The sequence below is a fragment of the Ostrea edulis genome, chromosome 1, assembly GCF_947568905.1.
Source record: "Ostrea edulis chromosome 1, xbOstEdul1.1, whole genome shotgun sequence".
NCBI lineage: Eukaryota > Metazoa > Mollusca > Bivalvia > Ostreida > Ostreidae > Ostrea > Ostrea edulis.
Genome location: NC_079164.1, coordinates 74,065,373 through 74,084,205, shown reverse-complemented (window position 1 = coordinate 74,084,205; position 18,833 = coordinate 74,065,373). Strand labels below are relative to the sequence as shown.

The window sequence follows — 18,833 nt, the reverse complement described above, 5'->3', positions numbered from 1 at the left end:
GAGTAATATTTTTCTGTGTTATATTATGAAAGTTTCTAAGGTAGGTGTTTCTTAGCTTAGAGTAAAATTTACATTGCACAAAAAATGAATTTCATCCTCCATCACACTAGTGTATTGCAAACATTACAACATCTTACATTCATTGATGTGGAATTATATCTACCACTTTCTATTGCAAGTTTAAGTGCACTTAATCTAATTCTACTAAGAGGGGGTCTCTCAGATCTTTTTTCTGAGTAAATCAACATATGGACTTCTTTTTCTTGTGTATAATAATTTTTTATATAAAATTCAAGGGATGTTTTACCAAAGATTTTTTATGATTGCTCCTGGGTGGCAGCACTGGTCAATGATTCTTTGTTTTATGTTTGGTAAACGGTGTTGAATTGAATCTTTGTATTTACATGTCATATCATCATAATTATCTTTCATAATAAAATTAGTTTGTGCTGATTTGATAAACCTTCTCAAGATATAGTGGAACCACCTTAATTTGTTTATGATTAATGTTAATGGTCCATTCGTAACACATCAAATACCTAGTTTAAAACTTTGTATTGATTTAAAAGCATATCAACATTGGTTAAAATGCTAAATGCAATTCGGAACATATCTTAAATCAAAATCATTAGTAAAACACTCTAAAACTTAAGAGGTTTAGTTATTTTTTAATCAATATAATATGAAAGAAATCATGATATTTACACCGGAAATAAATTCACTGTCTCAAAGTATGTTTTATTGATTTCCAGTCCCCTACCCAAGTTGTCCATCATCACAACAACTCATTCAATAACATGCAGACATTATTTAAAAAAAAAAAAGAAACTGCAGCCTATCTTTGTATTCCTTAAATGTGTTTAGCATAAATTTGATCACTACCCTATATTGAAGGATTATATAATAATCATCAATATCAGCTGGGCATTAAGTAACAACAAACAATAATTATTAAATAACAAATGTATTTTAATATTAGTAAACCTACATGACAAATAAATATTAATTGTTGACATCAGTTTAAAGTTTTTTTTGTGTTGGCAACCATCAGAGCTTGATGTCCTCTGTCTTTGCAGACACACCATCGTCAAATAGTACAGAATACACTGAAGAAAAGAAAACACACACATATATATAAATTCAAGACTAATTCCTGTGGGTTTTAATTTGTGTTATATATATATAACACAAATTAAAACCCACAGGAATTAGTCTTGAATTTATTGCTTTACCACAATTTACACAAGTTCACATTTGTGCTTAGAATATTATAACAATTATCAGATTTATATAAATACTTGTATATAATATGTAAAAGATTAAGTCAAATTATGTACCTTTTCCTTCAATATCTGTAATTGTGGCTTTATAGAAATAGCCATCCTCCCACTTGGCTTTTACTTTTTCACCAACAGACTAAAGAACAGACAGAAAATAAAGAATACAAATCACTTGTTTTGGTGGTTATCTTTCTAAAGTATTAATATTTCTTATTCATACACTCAATCAATAACTCCAATAAATTAATTATATCAGCCTCATTTGGTAATCAACCACAAGTTTAATACAGCACTAAATGACATAAGCTTTGCATATATAACGGGTGGTAATTTAATGGATCTCCTTGTACTTGATGGCATATGATTAAATTAATCAAGTTGCAAATAACGCAATAAATATTTTGTGATAATTAATGTAAGCCAATTTGTCATCTCTAATAAATGTTGATGAAGAAAATTTTGTTAATCAATACTATGTTGTTAAAACCACTATTGTAATAATTAATTACTGTGTGTTTTTCTTTGAATATGTATTTACAAGATTACAGGTCATATTTAAAAGACCCATGTTTCTCACTTCTAAATGTTGAGTGTTAATGTCTTAGGTTTGACGTCATGTCATGGCACATTAAGCAGGACTCACACTTACTACAACTAAGTTAAAAAGCAGATGCTCTACCACTAAATTACTATGATCAATATTGGGGCATAATCAACATAGAGTAAAACTTACAAACTCATATGGCTTTGCCTCTACATATTGTACCCATTTGTCAAACTGGGAACCATATCCCAGGTAGTGAACTTTGACCATGTTCTTTTTCTTTAATAAAACTTTAGCTTTATACCTGGAAAATGTACAAGAGTGTTACTTAATAAAACTGTCTTAATTCTAAAGATGCAAAAAGTATAGCAATTAAATGATGCTCTCATAATAAAAGCACTGTGATACATATTAAAGACACAATTTAGAAGGATTTAAAATATTGAAACATTCCTGCTTAATTTTATATAGTGAATGTAAAACATTGGATTGAAATTACCAGTCACCCTCATCCTTTGCCATGACAAATTGTCCTACTTCTATAAAACATTCATTCTGAAAGAAAACCAACTTAAATTGTTAGTGTATAGTAACATTTCTTTCTCATGATATCAGTCTGCATTATATCTTAATTAGTGACACCAACATAGTCCTAATGGCACAGGACTAAATAAGATATAGATCTGACAATTTGTTTTTGACATAATTTTTGTTGAGTTGCATTATAATTTCTACATATTTCTCCAATGTTAACTTCCCCGATGCCAATTTTGACAAAACATGAAGGTAACTTAATTTAATAGGACACATCTTTAATTTATAACTACGTTTTCAAATGTTTTTTTTTAAATACATGTATTTCTCAATCCTTCCTGCAAATCATTTTCAAACTAACTTATTTTACTCAAAGTTTAAAATTGAAAAAAGTTTAAAAGAAGTCAATTGTCAATGAAACAGTTTCTATAATAGAGCAGTAAATTAATATATACCTCATTTGCAACATCTGCCTTCTCCTTTCTTTCCTTCTCCTTCTCATCAGCCTTAAATTATGAAATTACACGATATATGTAAATATAGTAATATCAAGATTGTTATTCATTGTACATGCACATATACAGTGTATTTGTCAATGAAACAGTTTTAATAGAGAGCAGTTAATAGTATTACCTCATTTGCAACATCTGCCTCCTCATTTTTTTCCTTCTCCTCATCAGCCTTAAATTATTAAATTACACAATATATGTAAATATAGCAATATCGAAATTGTTATTCATTTTACATGCACATATATTTACACATATACTCTCAACACTCAATATCTAAAAGTGCTGGGTCCATTATGAGGATTCAAGGTTAAATACAAATACTATATCAAGTACTAAAATTACCAATGACATGAACAATTAGATTGTAAAATTTGGGGGATAACCTATCCCTTCCATACGCTCAACAGAAAAGTTATACATGAGATGATATAGATTGTGAAATATCAACTATCAAAAAATTCCCATATATGATATAAAAATTGATTCCCTGTTGACGCCCCATACTACACCTAGGAGCCGTGTGAACAAACTAAATCAATGATGAACAAACTTAATTGCACTAGAGATTGATATGAATAACAAATGTCTCCCCAGTCCAAATTAGAAGCTATTGCTCCAAATGAACCCCCCCCCCCCCCCCCCCCTGATGTACTGCATGGCATGAAGGAGAAAGCATGGGCAGGAACATAGAGATTATGAACTCTGATAAGCCACATAGGAGAAGAGTTCACAAACTATTTTAACATCATCAATTCCCATTCCTCCTAGATCACTTATCACTTTTAGGAAATATCCAATCTACAAATGGCAATAAAGCATTGTAAAACGTTTAAAATCCATCGGATAAGCCATATAGGAGAAGTGTTCACCAACTATTCAAAATCCTCCACCCCTCTTAGAAAAACAAAAGCTTTTAGGAAAATAATTGGATCCTCCCGTCCCAACAATATGCACATTTAACAAGACGCCCATGGGCCACATTGCTCATCTGAGTCACCTTGGCCCATATTTAAAGATTTTCCATATATTTATTTGCTTGTAAAACTTTGATCCTTAAGGAAGAAGACTATTGTGGCCCCTACCTACCCCATACAAATGTGAATCTGTAGTATGTAAGGAAGTTTCTAAAGAGGTTCCTGTGATGATTTTTATTTGCTGGATTATCTCCTAGGTTTGAAATTAGTCCAGTGGTTCTAATGAAGTTCAAGATGGAATTTATGCGAAAAGTTTACAATGACAAGAACAGACAATATTTTCGATAAGAGAAGCTCAATGGCATCTTCAGCTCTGGTGAACTAAGAACAATACCAATCCCAAGAAACTCCCCTCAGTCTCTGGATTTTAAAACTGTTTTGAAGCACAATTAATATTCTATTTACCTGTTCTTTGCTAGAGTCTCTTAGGTCCTGAAGTGTTGTGAAGAGTACTTCCTGCAGGAGAATAGAAATGTTTACTTGAAAAATCTACATATGGACTATGAGATGTATGTACAGCATGAATTAAATTGCAAGTATTAATGTCGCATTAAAAACTACCTCATGGTCAATAATGGTATTAATCTCGCATTGTTCATTGGTTTCGCCAACACTTTGAGTTTCCTGCAAATGTGTATGTTAGATAATATATTCTGGAGAAAATCAATCACCTTTAATCAATGGTAACAAGAGGCCCATGGGCCACATTGCTCACCTGAATCACCTTGGTCCATATCAGAAGATTTTCCATATATTTTTGCATGTAAAACCGTAGTCCCTATTATGGCTCCAACCTACCCCTGGAGGCCATTGTTTTTACAAACTTGAATCTACACTATGTCAGAAAGCTTTCATGTAAATGTGAACTTCTTCGGCCCAATGGTTCTTGAGAAGATATTTAAAGATTTTTCCTATATATTTGTATGTAAAACTTTGATTCACCTTGTGGCCCCATCCTACCGCCGGTGGCCATGATTTTAACAAACCTGAACCTGCACTATATCAAGAAACTTTCATATAAATCTCAGCTTTTCTGGCTCAGTGGTTCTTGAGAGGTAGATTTTTAAAGATTTTCCTTATATATTTGTATGTAAAACTTTGATCCCCTCTTGTGGCCCCATCCAACCCCCAGGGGCCATGATTTTAGTAATTTGGAATTTGCACTACTTCATAAAACTTATCTATAAATTTCATCTTTTCTGGCCCAGTGGTTCTTAAGAAGAATGTTTTTTAATGACCCTACTCTGTTTACCTTTTCTTGATTATCTCCCCTTGGAAGGTGGCCTGGCCCTTTATTTTAAATTTTTTTAATTCCCTTTACCTAAGGATGCTTTGTGCCAACTTTTGTTGAAATTGGCCCAGTGGGTTTTGAGAAGAAGTCAAAAATGTTAAAAGTTTACAGACGGACGGTCGCCGGACTACGGGTGATCAGAAAAGCTCACTTCAGCTTTTAGCTAAGGTGAGCTAAAAATGAAGCATTTTTTCATCATTGAACAAATCATACATTACAGTGGAAATATTATGAATGGATAACAAATAAAAAATATAATTAACACTGAATAAACACAGGAAGCTGATCTTGATTGGATTTGAATACATACATTTACTGAATCAGCCAAAGTGATGGGCAATTCCACGTAGCTGAAAAATAATCAATATAAGGGTCTTCATTCATTAAAAACTCTCATTAAGATTCCAGCATGTAAGTAAATATGTATATTTCAGAATTTGAATAGCAAATTGTAAGAAATTAATTTTAAGATTTGAATAAATGTAAAAAAGTAAAGATTTACCGAGAGTACGGCTTTGCTGGAGTTATAACAATCACATTGTCCACATAATCATCTGTGATTGTGTCACCGTGGCTTATCTATGAAAAAGTAACACTAATGAACAAATGAAGGATTATACTTGTAATCTTTCAACTTGTAATTTTGTAATTGTCATAGAACTTGTAATTCTTTATACTCTGTAAACTTTTAACATTTTTGAATTCTTCTAAAAACCCACTGGGCCAATGAACTAATATCCGTTTAACATTTGATTAGTGAAATATTAGCATTAGCAGGCTGTTCAGCAGCCCTACAATTTCTAAGAAATCCTAACTTTTTTTTAGCTTTGCTAAACTTTGTAAAAATTATGTTGAATTGAAGGGGAAATCCTAAAATGGTCCACATTCTTTGTGTCATTTCCCTTATTTATTTATTTTTTAATATTGCTACTCTAGCCATTTTGAAAATGTATTTAACTATTCATAATGAATATGTCTAAAAGTAGTTTGCAGATCTTATCCAGGTAATGCAGTGAAAGGCATTTAACCAGTGAATCCATGTGTCTATATTGTTTAATGGTTGTGACTGTAACAAAGATGTTACTATCAAATAAATGTTATGCACTGTAGCCAATAACAGCTGGGATAATGGAACCCTGGAAAATGCCCTTCCTGCACTCACAGTATTTTCATGAGTTATTCATTGTAAAATTTGCATTTAAGGTACATTTAAATGTAAAACTCTGTCCAAATTTAGTTCTTGAGTTCCTAATTTTAGCCTTGAGATTTCTTAATATCATCCTTAAAATTAGTCCTGATTTTTTGTCAGCAAGCACTGGACAGCTTACATTAGAGAAATAGCCAAATACGAAGTTCATATTTACAAAACTCAAAACTTTTTATTTAAAATAAAGATGGCCTTAGAATCTGAAAACATTACATTTGGGATAGAGAACTTTAAATTCTTACAGTCTCCGATGTTGGAATTTCTACTTCTTCAAACAAATTGATGTCAATTGATTGTTGCACATCTTCATCACTTTCACTTTCAAAGTCCTGAAAAATTAGTTCATGCAATTACTTTCATTCCTATTAATTGTTAATATGTTGCAAAGAAATTGTCTGTTTATCTGTACATATATATACTAATTGGTCTCATGCATGATTCTATGATCCATGTCTCCAAAAAAAAATATCATTCAATACACTATATTATAGCTATATTTTTATAATGACATGGAATCAATTTGGTCAATTTATTCTTAATGGCAAAAATGATTGGAAAAGAAAGGAGAAACATGATTGACTAATAAGCATATGTATATTCTTACATAGATGTCCTGTTTTTTCCTTTTGTTTGAACTTGAAGCAGTTTCCTAAATCAAAAAGGAGGACACGCTTGTATTATATAAACTGTACATACATACATCTAAGAAAAAAATTCTTGAAATTCACAGCAATTATGAATTTAATAAGAGATGCAATTTGTTTTTATACCACTTTCTTCTCCAACTGAAGAATTCTCCGACGAAGAGCAATGTTCCTCTCTTCCAATGCTGCATTTCTCTCTTTCAGTTCTCTCACGTGGAACTACAATATCAAACTTTGCTTCTGTTAGGGGTACAAGATCAACAATATAATTTAAAATAAAACTGGGCTACTGAACTAGGCCTAATCACATTGAATCACATTCAATCAACACTATATCTTCATTATAATCAAATACAGGAATTTCATATATCGCTGAAGCCACGATTTTCCTAAACGATGATGTACCTTTCGCCGGTTGACACTCGTTCCATCAAAGAAAAACGCACAATATTTCAACTATTTTTAGGGTTATCTCGTCAAATCTGTGGGAAAAAAATTACCTCATCCCCACCCACCCCCCATCCCCATTTAAAAAATTACTGGATCCGCCTATGATACGTATTTTTCAAACAAATATCAAAAATACCTAAAAATCATTAAGTATTGTAGATCAAAGGCACGTTAAACCTATGATGAAACTACCACGCATGACTGCACTAGGTCCATATGAAAATCAACATACCTCAGGTCCAAGTCTTTTTCTAGAGGTAATATCCTTCTCGGGTTTACTCTAGAAAACATCATATTAATCAATCATTTGAAAGGCACATTTTCCCAAGAGCACAGTCAGATTATTCCTTAAAATTAAGCAGACACCTAATTTTTCCTAGGTATTTCACACTTTAAATACTGATGTCAACTACAACCTATGTATTAGCAAGCATATCTTAATTTTGTCTCTCTATAAAAAATATTAAAATAATAATTAAATAAAATGATAAATAAATGTCCAATATTTTAGGCTTCCATATCTTTACTAATTGTATTGACAACCATTTCATTGTGGTGTGAAGAATGCTTGATAAATATATTTTAATCATATTGCGCAGCTAATAATATATTAGATTGTTTACTTGCTGTTCCCCAATACCGGCATTTATTTGTAAATACGATCGATTATCTCTCTCTCACGTTTCAAAATGACCACCAGTTATGTGTCCAGATTCTAGGGGGAAAAGTCTCTCTTATTTATACTATATTTTATTCACAAAGTGAATGGGATGGGGCAACAGGCATAGCCTATTTAAGCCCTCTCCATCTCTCTCTCTTTCCCTACTGTATACACACATTTCAAATGGCCATCAGATATTAGTCAAAAATCCTGCTCATTATTTTCCATGGGGTTTTGAAAGTGTTTTCAGAGACATTACCAGCAAGACTCAAATTTTGAAACTTTTTGTTATATACAGGATATCCCTGCCCAACGTTTCAATTATTCAATGTTGTCTGATCTTTACGAAATTAGTATGATGGCGTAGGAATAAAGTTATGAACTCGCCATTTTCAAATGTCCGCCATAAACGCGTCACATCTCTGAATAAAACTTGAAAAATATTAACTTGGGAACCCCGTCCGATTGTTTCCAGCTGGTTCTCAAAACCCTAATAAAGTCATTCCTAACATAGCCAGCTATCTCGCCTCCCCATGTTGTCCGCTGCTAGATTTTATGAAGTAGTTCACAGAATTAAACGATGCATGTTCTACTTTGATAATAACTGTTGGTAATATTTATAAGATATCAGTATTACGTTCTCCATATTCAATCAATGACCTACGTACTGCACATTAAAAAAAGCGAGTCTTAGGATTTGCGTATCCAAAAACGATGACGCAAGCAAACCCGCGACCTACGTTAAAACCGCGAATATTTCCGGACTCTCTCATCTTCGTGGAAATGCGAGTTACATACAATAGGTCCTTAGTACCCCTTACTAGTCGGAAGAGGCGACTGAATGGGGCGGTCTTTCGAAAGAATCCGCAAAAGCCGAGACCAAGTGTTACCGCAGGTGTGGCACGATAAAGATCCATCCCTGCTTAAAAGGCCGTAAGCGCCGAGCATAGACTAAAATTTGCAGCCCTTCGCCGGCAATGGTTGCGTCTCCATAATGATAAAATGAAAATTTCTCTATAAGGACATTAAACAATACCTAATCAATCAATGTAATCTTCGATACAACAGAATATTGACATAGGAACGAACCGTGGACGAATGAATGTGCAAATTCATCATAAAACGTTTTCCCTATAATATGATTTAAAAATTATTATCCCTTTATAATTGTAAAATTATGCGAATTTAAAATAAATGGAATTTCAATCCTATGTTATCTAGGGAGTTCGCTCTAAAAAAATATTCCCGCCCGTGCGGCGATAGATCTGTTCAATCTACGCTGAGATATCATTTTGAGGTCGAATGATGATTGTAACGGAGTATTTCATTTTTTTAGCACTTAATACTCGGCGGCCTTTTGTTAATCAAATCAGATGTCGCAGCAAAACATTTTATACCTTTGCCTCCTTCAGTTTTTCGTTGAATTCCTTCTTGGTTAAGACCCTCTCTTCAAACTGGCAGAGTAGGTCAAAGATCTCTGATTCTTTTCTTAACCCAGGAAGCTGCACAAAGATCATCCTGTTCACTTTGTTATTACTCTGCCTCCTTAATCGCCATTGCTGATATTCCGTCATAATATTCTCAGCCTTCCTGAAACACCTTTGGCTAAGGCAGGCCACACTAATCGCTTCTTTCATAAGGCCACCGATGGATCCCTAAAATTAGAAACAATTTAATTCTCAGGTTTTGGTGCAATAATATCTAAAATATTTCACTTTTGATTTAAGTCCCACTTTTATAAAAGAGACAGATCAATTTGAAAATTTATGACTATATATGCCGCAAGAACCAAGTCTGCATGTTGCTAGATTATCAACATATCTAATTCAGGAAATTAGTATTCCTTTCAGCTATCAAAATCAATTACACTTCTATGATAGAAATTATTTCTTTCCAACCATTAAAGTTAATATATCAATTTCACTAGTTAGTATTTGCTTAATTCAAATAACAAACAGAATTTAATATGATTTAATATATCATTATGTGAATATTAATCTGAATGGAAAATATATATATATATATATATATATATATATATATATATATATATACCGCTTTCATTTCGAAATGCTCCTCAGAATTCCTCCTCCACATCTTGTGGGCGGTATTCAGCATCTCATCTTCTTTCAGCACATCCTTCTCTGGGTGCAAGTTTCTCAGTATCTGTTAGATGAAAATTCGGGATTTAATCAAAAGTCTGTAATGTACAGCGACTTTAATAACATGCAATTGGTCACTACGTTGGTGCTAGCTGGAATGTTCATGACAGGAACCTTTGAAAGCTAAATTCGCTTTAAAATACCGTGCAAGTACCTCGAAGAAAAATGTGAAACATTAGATATCAACAACTCCATTGAACATGATGCTGTATAAAATGCACATGTTTAATTACCTGCACTTCCTCTCGGAAACTGACGGCATGCGTGAAATTGGACTTAACACGAGTGGGTGTGGCATCTGAAACTAAAAAAAAAAACCGGTCAGAACGGACCTACAAGCACGGTGTATGGATACTTTCAGTTGAATGTGACAATTTCAGAGAAATCTGTATCATGTTCATAGCAGATCAACTACTTTTGAACAATCAATGAAGTAATTATAGCTATATACCTGATGTTCTACTGAGTTTAAGTCCGTTGAGTTGTGCTATGTTGGCAAATTCCTTGGCAAAATCCACATTATTAAGGCCGTGCAATGACTTGAACATGTTGTCTGTGGCATAGAAAGCTAATGCTGAAACATGGACTACCATTTCTTCATAATCTGTGTGAATCTATTATGGAAAAAATAATAAATATTTTTGATCCGTAAAGATCTAGCGCAACTATGTTCAATTAAGTTTAGAATATGCACCCTGGCATTTGAACGGATATTTTCATAAATATTGCATTTTGTGTATCCTAATAATAACACAATAGGCGAGATTTTTGTCTTCTTAAAAATTAAAGTAAAATTTCTTGTATTTGAAAACAAAATTTAGTGATCGTAAAAAGTGTTTTCGATTTTGTCGATAGGGATATATATCCAATATCCATCGGGTTTAGCGCTTATGAGAAACAATTTCACTCCTGTGTAATACCTGTCTTGGACTCTGCATCTAATACCTGGGGTTTCAAAAACTTTCAATCAATGGATAATATTCAAAATAGGGCCATTCGGTATGTTATTGGGGTACATCGTTTTGCACTTAGATTACATGTTTACAGAGACAATGGCCAAATCAATATTATAGACGTTGGATTCATGTTATCCAATATTGGAAAAGGGATTTGTCCTTTGACAATGAGTGCATTACAAGATATACATTTGAATTTCAGTGGCGGATCTACACCTTACACCTTACTGTGTGTGTGTGTGTGGGGGGGGGGGGGGGGGTCCGAAGGGGAAGGGCTTGGGATGGGGTGCGGGGGAATTTTTAAAAATATTGATTCAAGATTTAATTATATTTAAACAAATAGAATAAACTTGACTTATTGATTCAAGATAATTCAATTTAATGCATTTCAGACTGAAATTCTGGTTTCTTCTTGCTTTGATATATAGTTATCACTAAATAAAAAAAGAACGGGTTTTTTTATCGATCCCCCCAACCCCCACCCCTAAATCCGCGACTGACTTTGATTACAACAGATGCAGAAACAATTGGCGCAGTGATTTGAAAGAACTATTTCATAATCTAGAGTTAGACTAGTATTATTTTGAGTTAGAGTTAACGGTAGATAAAATATGGTTCAATCAAAACTACACTTTTCTTAGTCAAACTTTTGATAGTGAAATTTTCAATATTCACAAATTATGTACTTATGTATCTTTCCAAACGACTTTTGGTAGGCAAAATTATGTAGTTCTGGATATTCTTAAATATTTACGGTCAGTTTTGGCGCAATTTATATGTGGAATTTAACAATTACGAATAGAGACTGGTAAATATAATGAAGAACCTGTTCAAGAACGAATTTGTACCTTTTGTTCTGAAAATAGTGTAGAAGACGAAATTCATTTTGAATATACACATGTCACTATAAATAAATTACTACTATACCATATCATATCTATTCACTATGTAATACGACATTAATTGTCATATCCCTTGAAATTTACTCGGACCCCATGCCGCTTGTTAATCAAAATAATAAAAGATAAGTGTTCAGATCTGATTGGCAGATTCAAACAATCTTGCCCAATGGGTATCCGAGACCGGAATGTGGACTGAAATTATTACCCTCTCACATTTTTTTTTTAAATAGTGGATTCGATAGTCGCTGTAATTGCTCATAAATAATACTGATATTGACAGTTACAAGTATTTAGCATGATATCCTCGTAAGTTGATATAACTTGTTCAAGTTACTCTGATTCAGACTGTATTCAGGGAAAACCCTCATCATAATTAGGTAGTACCACTAAAACCAATCGGGATCGAAGTAGTATGCGACAGTACTATGTATACGTTTATGAATTTATGTATACATATTGTAACTGATGTGATAAGTCTTTAGCAATAAGGGGAGTATTTACTGTAATATTATAACATTAGCCACACAATTCAATTATTTTATATACGCAGACATTATTTATTATTATAGGCCCGTTGGGCGGGGTGTAAAATTATATTAAAATGTACCTTAAAAGTTTGTATTACACATGTCACTACAATGAAAGATTTACTAATTTAGTTACTTCTTAGTTTCTCAAACATTTGACGAAAATCGGTCCACATGCACAATTCCGAAAAATCGCGTGGATAAAAATTTTAAGAAAAAATATTAATGATAATAGAGAGAAAAACTTAAATAAGGTTTTCCTTGGGAAGGTCGTACAAGGAGAAAAATATGAGCCATCTCCCTTGAAATCGCTCGGGACGAAGATCAAAAACCATACCGACCGTCAATCAAATACTAGACAATAGACCCGCCGAGGCTAACAGACCAGCGCATCAACAGGACACCCAGTAGACTTGCTGAAGTCTCTGTTTACTTACCAGTGCTCTCTTTTAAAACTAAAGTCTTTTTAATAATGCCGAAATTGTGACGTTTAATTATGGTCGAGAGCAGATATTTAGATTTCTGAAACACAGTAAAATTTGGACGAAATGATAAAGTAATAAAAACAACATAGAAACTTGAACAAGTTCATCTACCGCAAATATATTTCGAAATCTTTAATTTCTTCTTCTTACATGTAGGAGGTGAATGAATAGATGAAAAAGAGTCGGTGAATACGTGAAACACAGAATCAAAGATCAAGAATATATCATTTGCATTTAAAACCTATCCAGGAGAAATTTGATCATATTGATAAATTCGATAATAATATCAAATCAATTAAACAATTTAGATATTTAAACGATTGATTCATTTGGCAGATTTACATTAACCTTTCCATGTATTTCTTTTTGTATAGCAATTAGCGCTTCTGATTGGGCATCTTTACATTTCTCTATGTAAATAAATATTATGACATCTTGAACTTTTCCAGAAACCGTACGGTAGTACAAGGGGTCTGTTAAGAATAACAAAACGGTCTTCCAATAGAAACGGAAGACCTTAATACTTGAAAAAAATCAGTATCCACATTGGAACGAAGATCAAAGAACATACCGCCAATCGATCGGATCTGGCTTGACGGACCGAGCGCATCAACAGAGCAACCGAGCTCGGGTGCGTTTATAAAAATCTGCCGCACAAATGTTGTCCTTCTTAATTATGAGTTGATAATTACAAATACATCATTCGCATTGAAAGGGACTGGTTCACAAGGGGGGGGGGGGGGTGTGACAAAAATATTTTTCCTTTTTAACGTTTTCAATTTCAAATCAAATTTATTTAAACGATGGGTTCCGTTGGTATTTTTACATTAATGTTTTTGTTTTTTGTTTGATTGTGTTTTTGAAAATCTATTCTACTTTCCATGTATTTTTTTTAATATAAGAATTAGCACTTAAGGGCGTCCTGGCCTTTCCTATAAGTATCGTACCGATTCGAAGGAGTGAAAAAAAAAACTTGGGTGTCACAGTTTATAAGAAAATAAAAAATATTGATTTTTGATATATATTTGAAAACTTATCTTGGGGGAATTTTTTTTTTTTTTTTTTTTTTTTTTTTGGTAAGTGTAAGAAAATATTTATGCAAAATTTATATTTTCTATGAAATTTGGATAAAAATTATAAAATTGTTATTCCTTTTATCATATTTATTGTAAAATATCATTTTTACTTTTAAAAAGAGGGATTTTTATTGAGATAAAATTAAAAAAAAAAGCTTTATGATAATTTGGTTTTATATGCTATATATTAATGCTTGTCAAAACAAAATCTGATGGCAGAATTATGGTTGGCTTCCTTTAACTCCAGATTGTCAAAACAAAAAGTAAGTGAACTGTCATATAATAATTGCCATATAAACAAGTTAATGATTTTTCCTTTCTTATTATCTAATAATGAACTGAAAGTGTTAAATATGGCAAAATAAAACAGTCATAAGAATGATGACGTGTATTCCCTTCTACCTCCCATCCACTGTAAGAAATGTCTGCATGGTGTCTGAACAGCTTTAGCACTTGAGCATTTGGGTACCACCTGTTATTGTTAACTTAATGGTATATATGGGGTCTCATATGCTAAGTCGTTTTTGTGACTTTTCCTACCGATTTTGTGACTTCTTGTCCAGTGACGTTTTGTCTAACCCAATACCCAATGAAACTTACCATAGTAATCTTTAAGTTTTCATCCTCTTTACCACAGACTACTTCTCTGACTGTTGAAGAATTGCCACCTGTTGATGTAGAATGAATTATTGATATTACAGTGGTAATGTCTACAACACATTTTAAAACTAAACGGTACCATTTATTAGTGCTCTAATGTAAAAATGTTTACTAAAGCCTTCGTAGAACATTTCCCCCTACTTCTTGGTAAGTTACAGTTTATGCAAATTATAACTTGATCAGATTAGAAATTGAGTAATCAAGTTAATTTTCTATTTAGTTACATGTACTTGAATTTCGGTGATAGACACAAAAATATTATTCTTTGTTAATTATGCAATAAAGCTAGTTGAATATTCATTGTTTGAAAGATTATTAAGGTATTCCAGGTGAACAATTTAGAAGGATTTAGATCAACATAAAAGTTTATTGTTGAATAATGATGAAAGTAAAGCAGATAAAATTCACATGACTGGTAAATGATTAGAAGCTGACCTTTTTGCACGTAAGATTTTTTGGAGGAGTTGTCTACCCTTTGTAAAAATAAGAAAAATCTAATTTTCTAAAAATGTGTGTGGTCAATGATTAACTGTATTTCATAATTTCATAAAAAGAAAGTGTATGTAACTTTCTACCAAGAGATTAGTATGAAAATATAATTTGTTTTTAAAATATTGTAATAATACATGTTTTTCCCATATACTTCAATGTTAAATTCTAAGTGAAATAAATCAAGCAGTAAACAAAATTTTGAAAATTCCTACGGTGGGTTACTTTTATTTGATGAACTCTTCAAAATGATACCATGATTACAAATATTCCACCATCCATTTATTAGATATGAAATATTGTCATTATACATTGAATACCTTAATTGACGATCCACACTCTGACAGCAACAGATTGATAGCTACAGTTGTTGAAATATCAGTAATGGTCTTTGCCATTATCGGCTCATCAGTTATACTTTATGATGTACGGGAGTTTAATTGTAATAATATAAAATGATGTAATAATATAAAATGAAAAATGGGTATTTCGGTAGGTAGGGGATGGAGGGTATTTCGGTGGGTTTTTTTTAAATTTTTTTTTTTTAGGGTTTTTCGGTATTAATCAAACAAGGGTATTTAGGTAATTCTAGTTACCCCACTGGCTTGCATGTAGATACGTATTTTTCCTGAAGTTGGTAATATGAAAAACTTACTTGATGTCTGGAAGACAACATTTCCCCTCTTCAAACTCAAAGTCCAACCGGCCATGGTTAAGCAACGCTATGAAACGAAATGAATGCAAAGGTGAAGTGTCACGAAGGTGTTTATTAATTTATGACGTACCTGGTTTCACACCTTTTAATTACTAGGGGTGATTGGTTACTATATCTGAAGCCAATCATCAGTGCTCTTAAAATCTTAAAAATTGGCTTCTTAATGGCGTGGCTCTACTACACTGCACTACAATTAATAGTAATTATATAGGTGGGGAGTATGAAATGAGAAACATTACCATCTATGATTTAGTCTTTAATTATTATGTGTAGTAATTTTTATACATGAATAAGTTTTAAAATTTAACATCGATTTTGAGCCTAACTTTACCTTTGTTTCGCTTGAGCATGTGCTATCATGTAGATCGATCCTCATGTGATGTCATGGGTTTTTGCAAAATAAAATTTTTTCATCCAATTAAACTTTGCGCATGATAGAAATGTATCTTTCAGAAAATTTTATTCACTTAAAAAAAATAATAAACACACTATTGATAGTGAAAAGTATTATATTTTCCTTACAGAAACTGTATGACTATTATACCATCCTTTCCCTAAAATCTACAATTAATTTATACACATTTATAAATTAGAAGTTTTTCTAAACTGTTGACATGGAAATTGTTATATCAAAAAGTTTTAATCTTTTTTATTATTCGGTTTTGCGAAAATGTATGATTTGTTTTATGTTGACCTTGACTGTCCGATATTTTAAGAAAAGTGCAGTCATTAAATTGAAAGATGAGTTTGAAACCATAGTTGGTGCCATGATATCATATAACAGCAATGGATCTACTTTATATTGGATACTTTTTAGACTTCCTTGAAGTACCGAGAGGAGAAATCAGTTGAGGCAAATACATAAAGATATATGAATACGGTGCCTTTATTCAAACATCACTTACTCATTTGTCTTTCATATCCTGCGCTGAGATTGGCTCTTTCGAATCTTCTGATCTTTGAAAATGTCCGAAAAGTATTATACACAGACTTGTTTACGAAAAGTACCCAGATCTACAGAAAAGATCTGAGGTGCTTCCCGCCTGTGTGCCCATGATTGTGTATAATACACAACGTAGCGGTTACAGACATAGTCGCTACCACGGGAACAGTTCAAAGAACAGCGACAACAGTATTTGTATAGAGGCAGAAGGGAATAGATTGTGACTGTAAGAATCAGCAAATTTTTGGAAGAGAATTTGAAGTTTGTTGAAAAGGAAAAGACTGTGACCATTAGAATTCCAGCAATTTTGGAAAGAAAATTCAAAGGTAAGGCTTAAAATGTCGTTATTTTCGTAATATAATCAGTGATATAGATTTAAATCATGTTTAGAGGGTAGCGAAGAATATTAACATGTAATAATAGGTTTCTTGTTGGTATGCTATGCTTGTACTAGAACTAGTATCAGAGCGGATAACTATTACTGAATCCACAAATCCCAATAGCTACAAGTAGCACATGGTGTCTATGGTTTCTTATAAGTAGGCCCTATGCTATGGTGTACAGGTACAATACACGGTCCTCTATACTGTTATGATAACAATTTCCTGTGGTATGTGACAGCATAGATATATCCCAGTTTCACACCTTTCTTCAATACTCTGGATCATATGTGTAAAACTTGTTTTCATTACTATTACTTTTTAACTGGCATTTTGTCACCAAAACTTAAGTTCAATGTTCGCATCTTATGTATTTCAGTGAAATTACAACAGTATTTTGATGATTTACCGTCAATTCAATTTCAATTCTTTGTTAACTTTACTCACCACATTTCTTCTTCTTATTATTCAAGAAATATATTTTTAAACAATTTTGCCGTCACTTTCAACGCTAATAATGTAGCCTCTCCGACTTATTTAACATGGGGGGTTGGGGGGGGGGGGGGTTCCTTATAGAAACTTGGGCGCAATGATTCTCTTTACCGCACCATTTTCAATCATTCTAAACATTAGCTGGCTTTCTTTATGCAAATAAACAATTATAGTTTCATAGTCAATGTATAAATTTACAACCTGCAACTTGTGTACGATTTGTGATATTCTATACTACCGTTTTTAACGGGTACTACTAAACCGTAATTCAAAACAACTCATAAAATAATGAATAAAACACAATGTATTCCAGATATACATTTATTAGGTTAAGGTAGCTCACTACACTAATTTTTTATCGAATGGCTCGTTAAAACAACTCTTAAGAAGTAAGATTTCACCATCGAAAAAGTGATAAAAGCTCTCAAATATTTTAGGCTGTATTAATTTTTTGTGATTTATTCCAGGATGATTAGAGTCCAAATTTCGCTGTGATTTGATACATAATATTATGAATATCTAAGAAATCATACAGGGCTAAACGACTCAGATAGATGTTCGAATTGTTTTAATAAAAAATATTCACGAAAACGTTATTTGCTAATATTTTTTAAATTCATGGATATAATATTCAAAAATCACATGAATTAGAAAAAAGATATATTAGAGACATATATTTTAAAAAGAAATTGAAATTAAAAGGTCAAAATTAAGAAATATTACGATTTTTCTAATTTGAACCAAGTCCGATCGGAATTACTTAAGAAAAAAATAATAGGGTCAAAATTATCTTTGGGCGGAAGTGTCTGAAAAATGCGGGCTGAAGTGTCCTAATTGGCCCGTAATGCTTTTGGAGTAAATCGTAACTACCGGAACCTTACGGAAAAAGACGGGATCCGATTGGTTTGGAGTCTGAACAGATAGGACGACCGGCTATTTCCGTAACCAC

General features: G+C 32.5%; 1 protein-coding gene across 1 annotated transcript; it reads right to left on the bottom strand.

Annotated features, from left to right (window-relative positions):
- Positions 1–951: 951 nt before the first annotated feature.
- Positions 952–18,477, bottom strand: LOC125668922 (uncharacterized). Its single transcript, XM_056160159.1, has 21 exons — positions 16,401–18,477; positions 16,010–16,076; positions 14,806–14,873; positions 10,711–10,873; positions 10,493–10,563; positions 10,153–10,263; positions 9,495–9,752; positions 7,669–7,716; positions 7,113–7,205; positions 6,947–6,991; positions 6,585–6,671; positions 5,638–5,714; positions 5,446–5,485; positions 4,406–4,468; positions 4,250–4,300; positions 2,992–3,039; positions 2,814–2,864; positions 2,324–2,379; positions 2,014–2,128; positions 1,338–1,416; positions 952–1,106 (listed from the first exon to the last, which is right to left on the bottom strand). Exons 1-21 carry the CDS (start codon positions 16,443–16,445, stop codon positions 1,048–1,050), a joined length of 1,695 nt encoding a protein of 564 aa, XP_056016134.1. The 5' UTR covers positions 16,446–18,477; the 3' UTR covers positions 952–1,047.
- Positions 18,478–18,833: the final 356 nt, after the last annotated feature.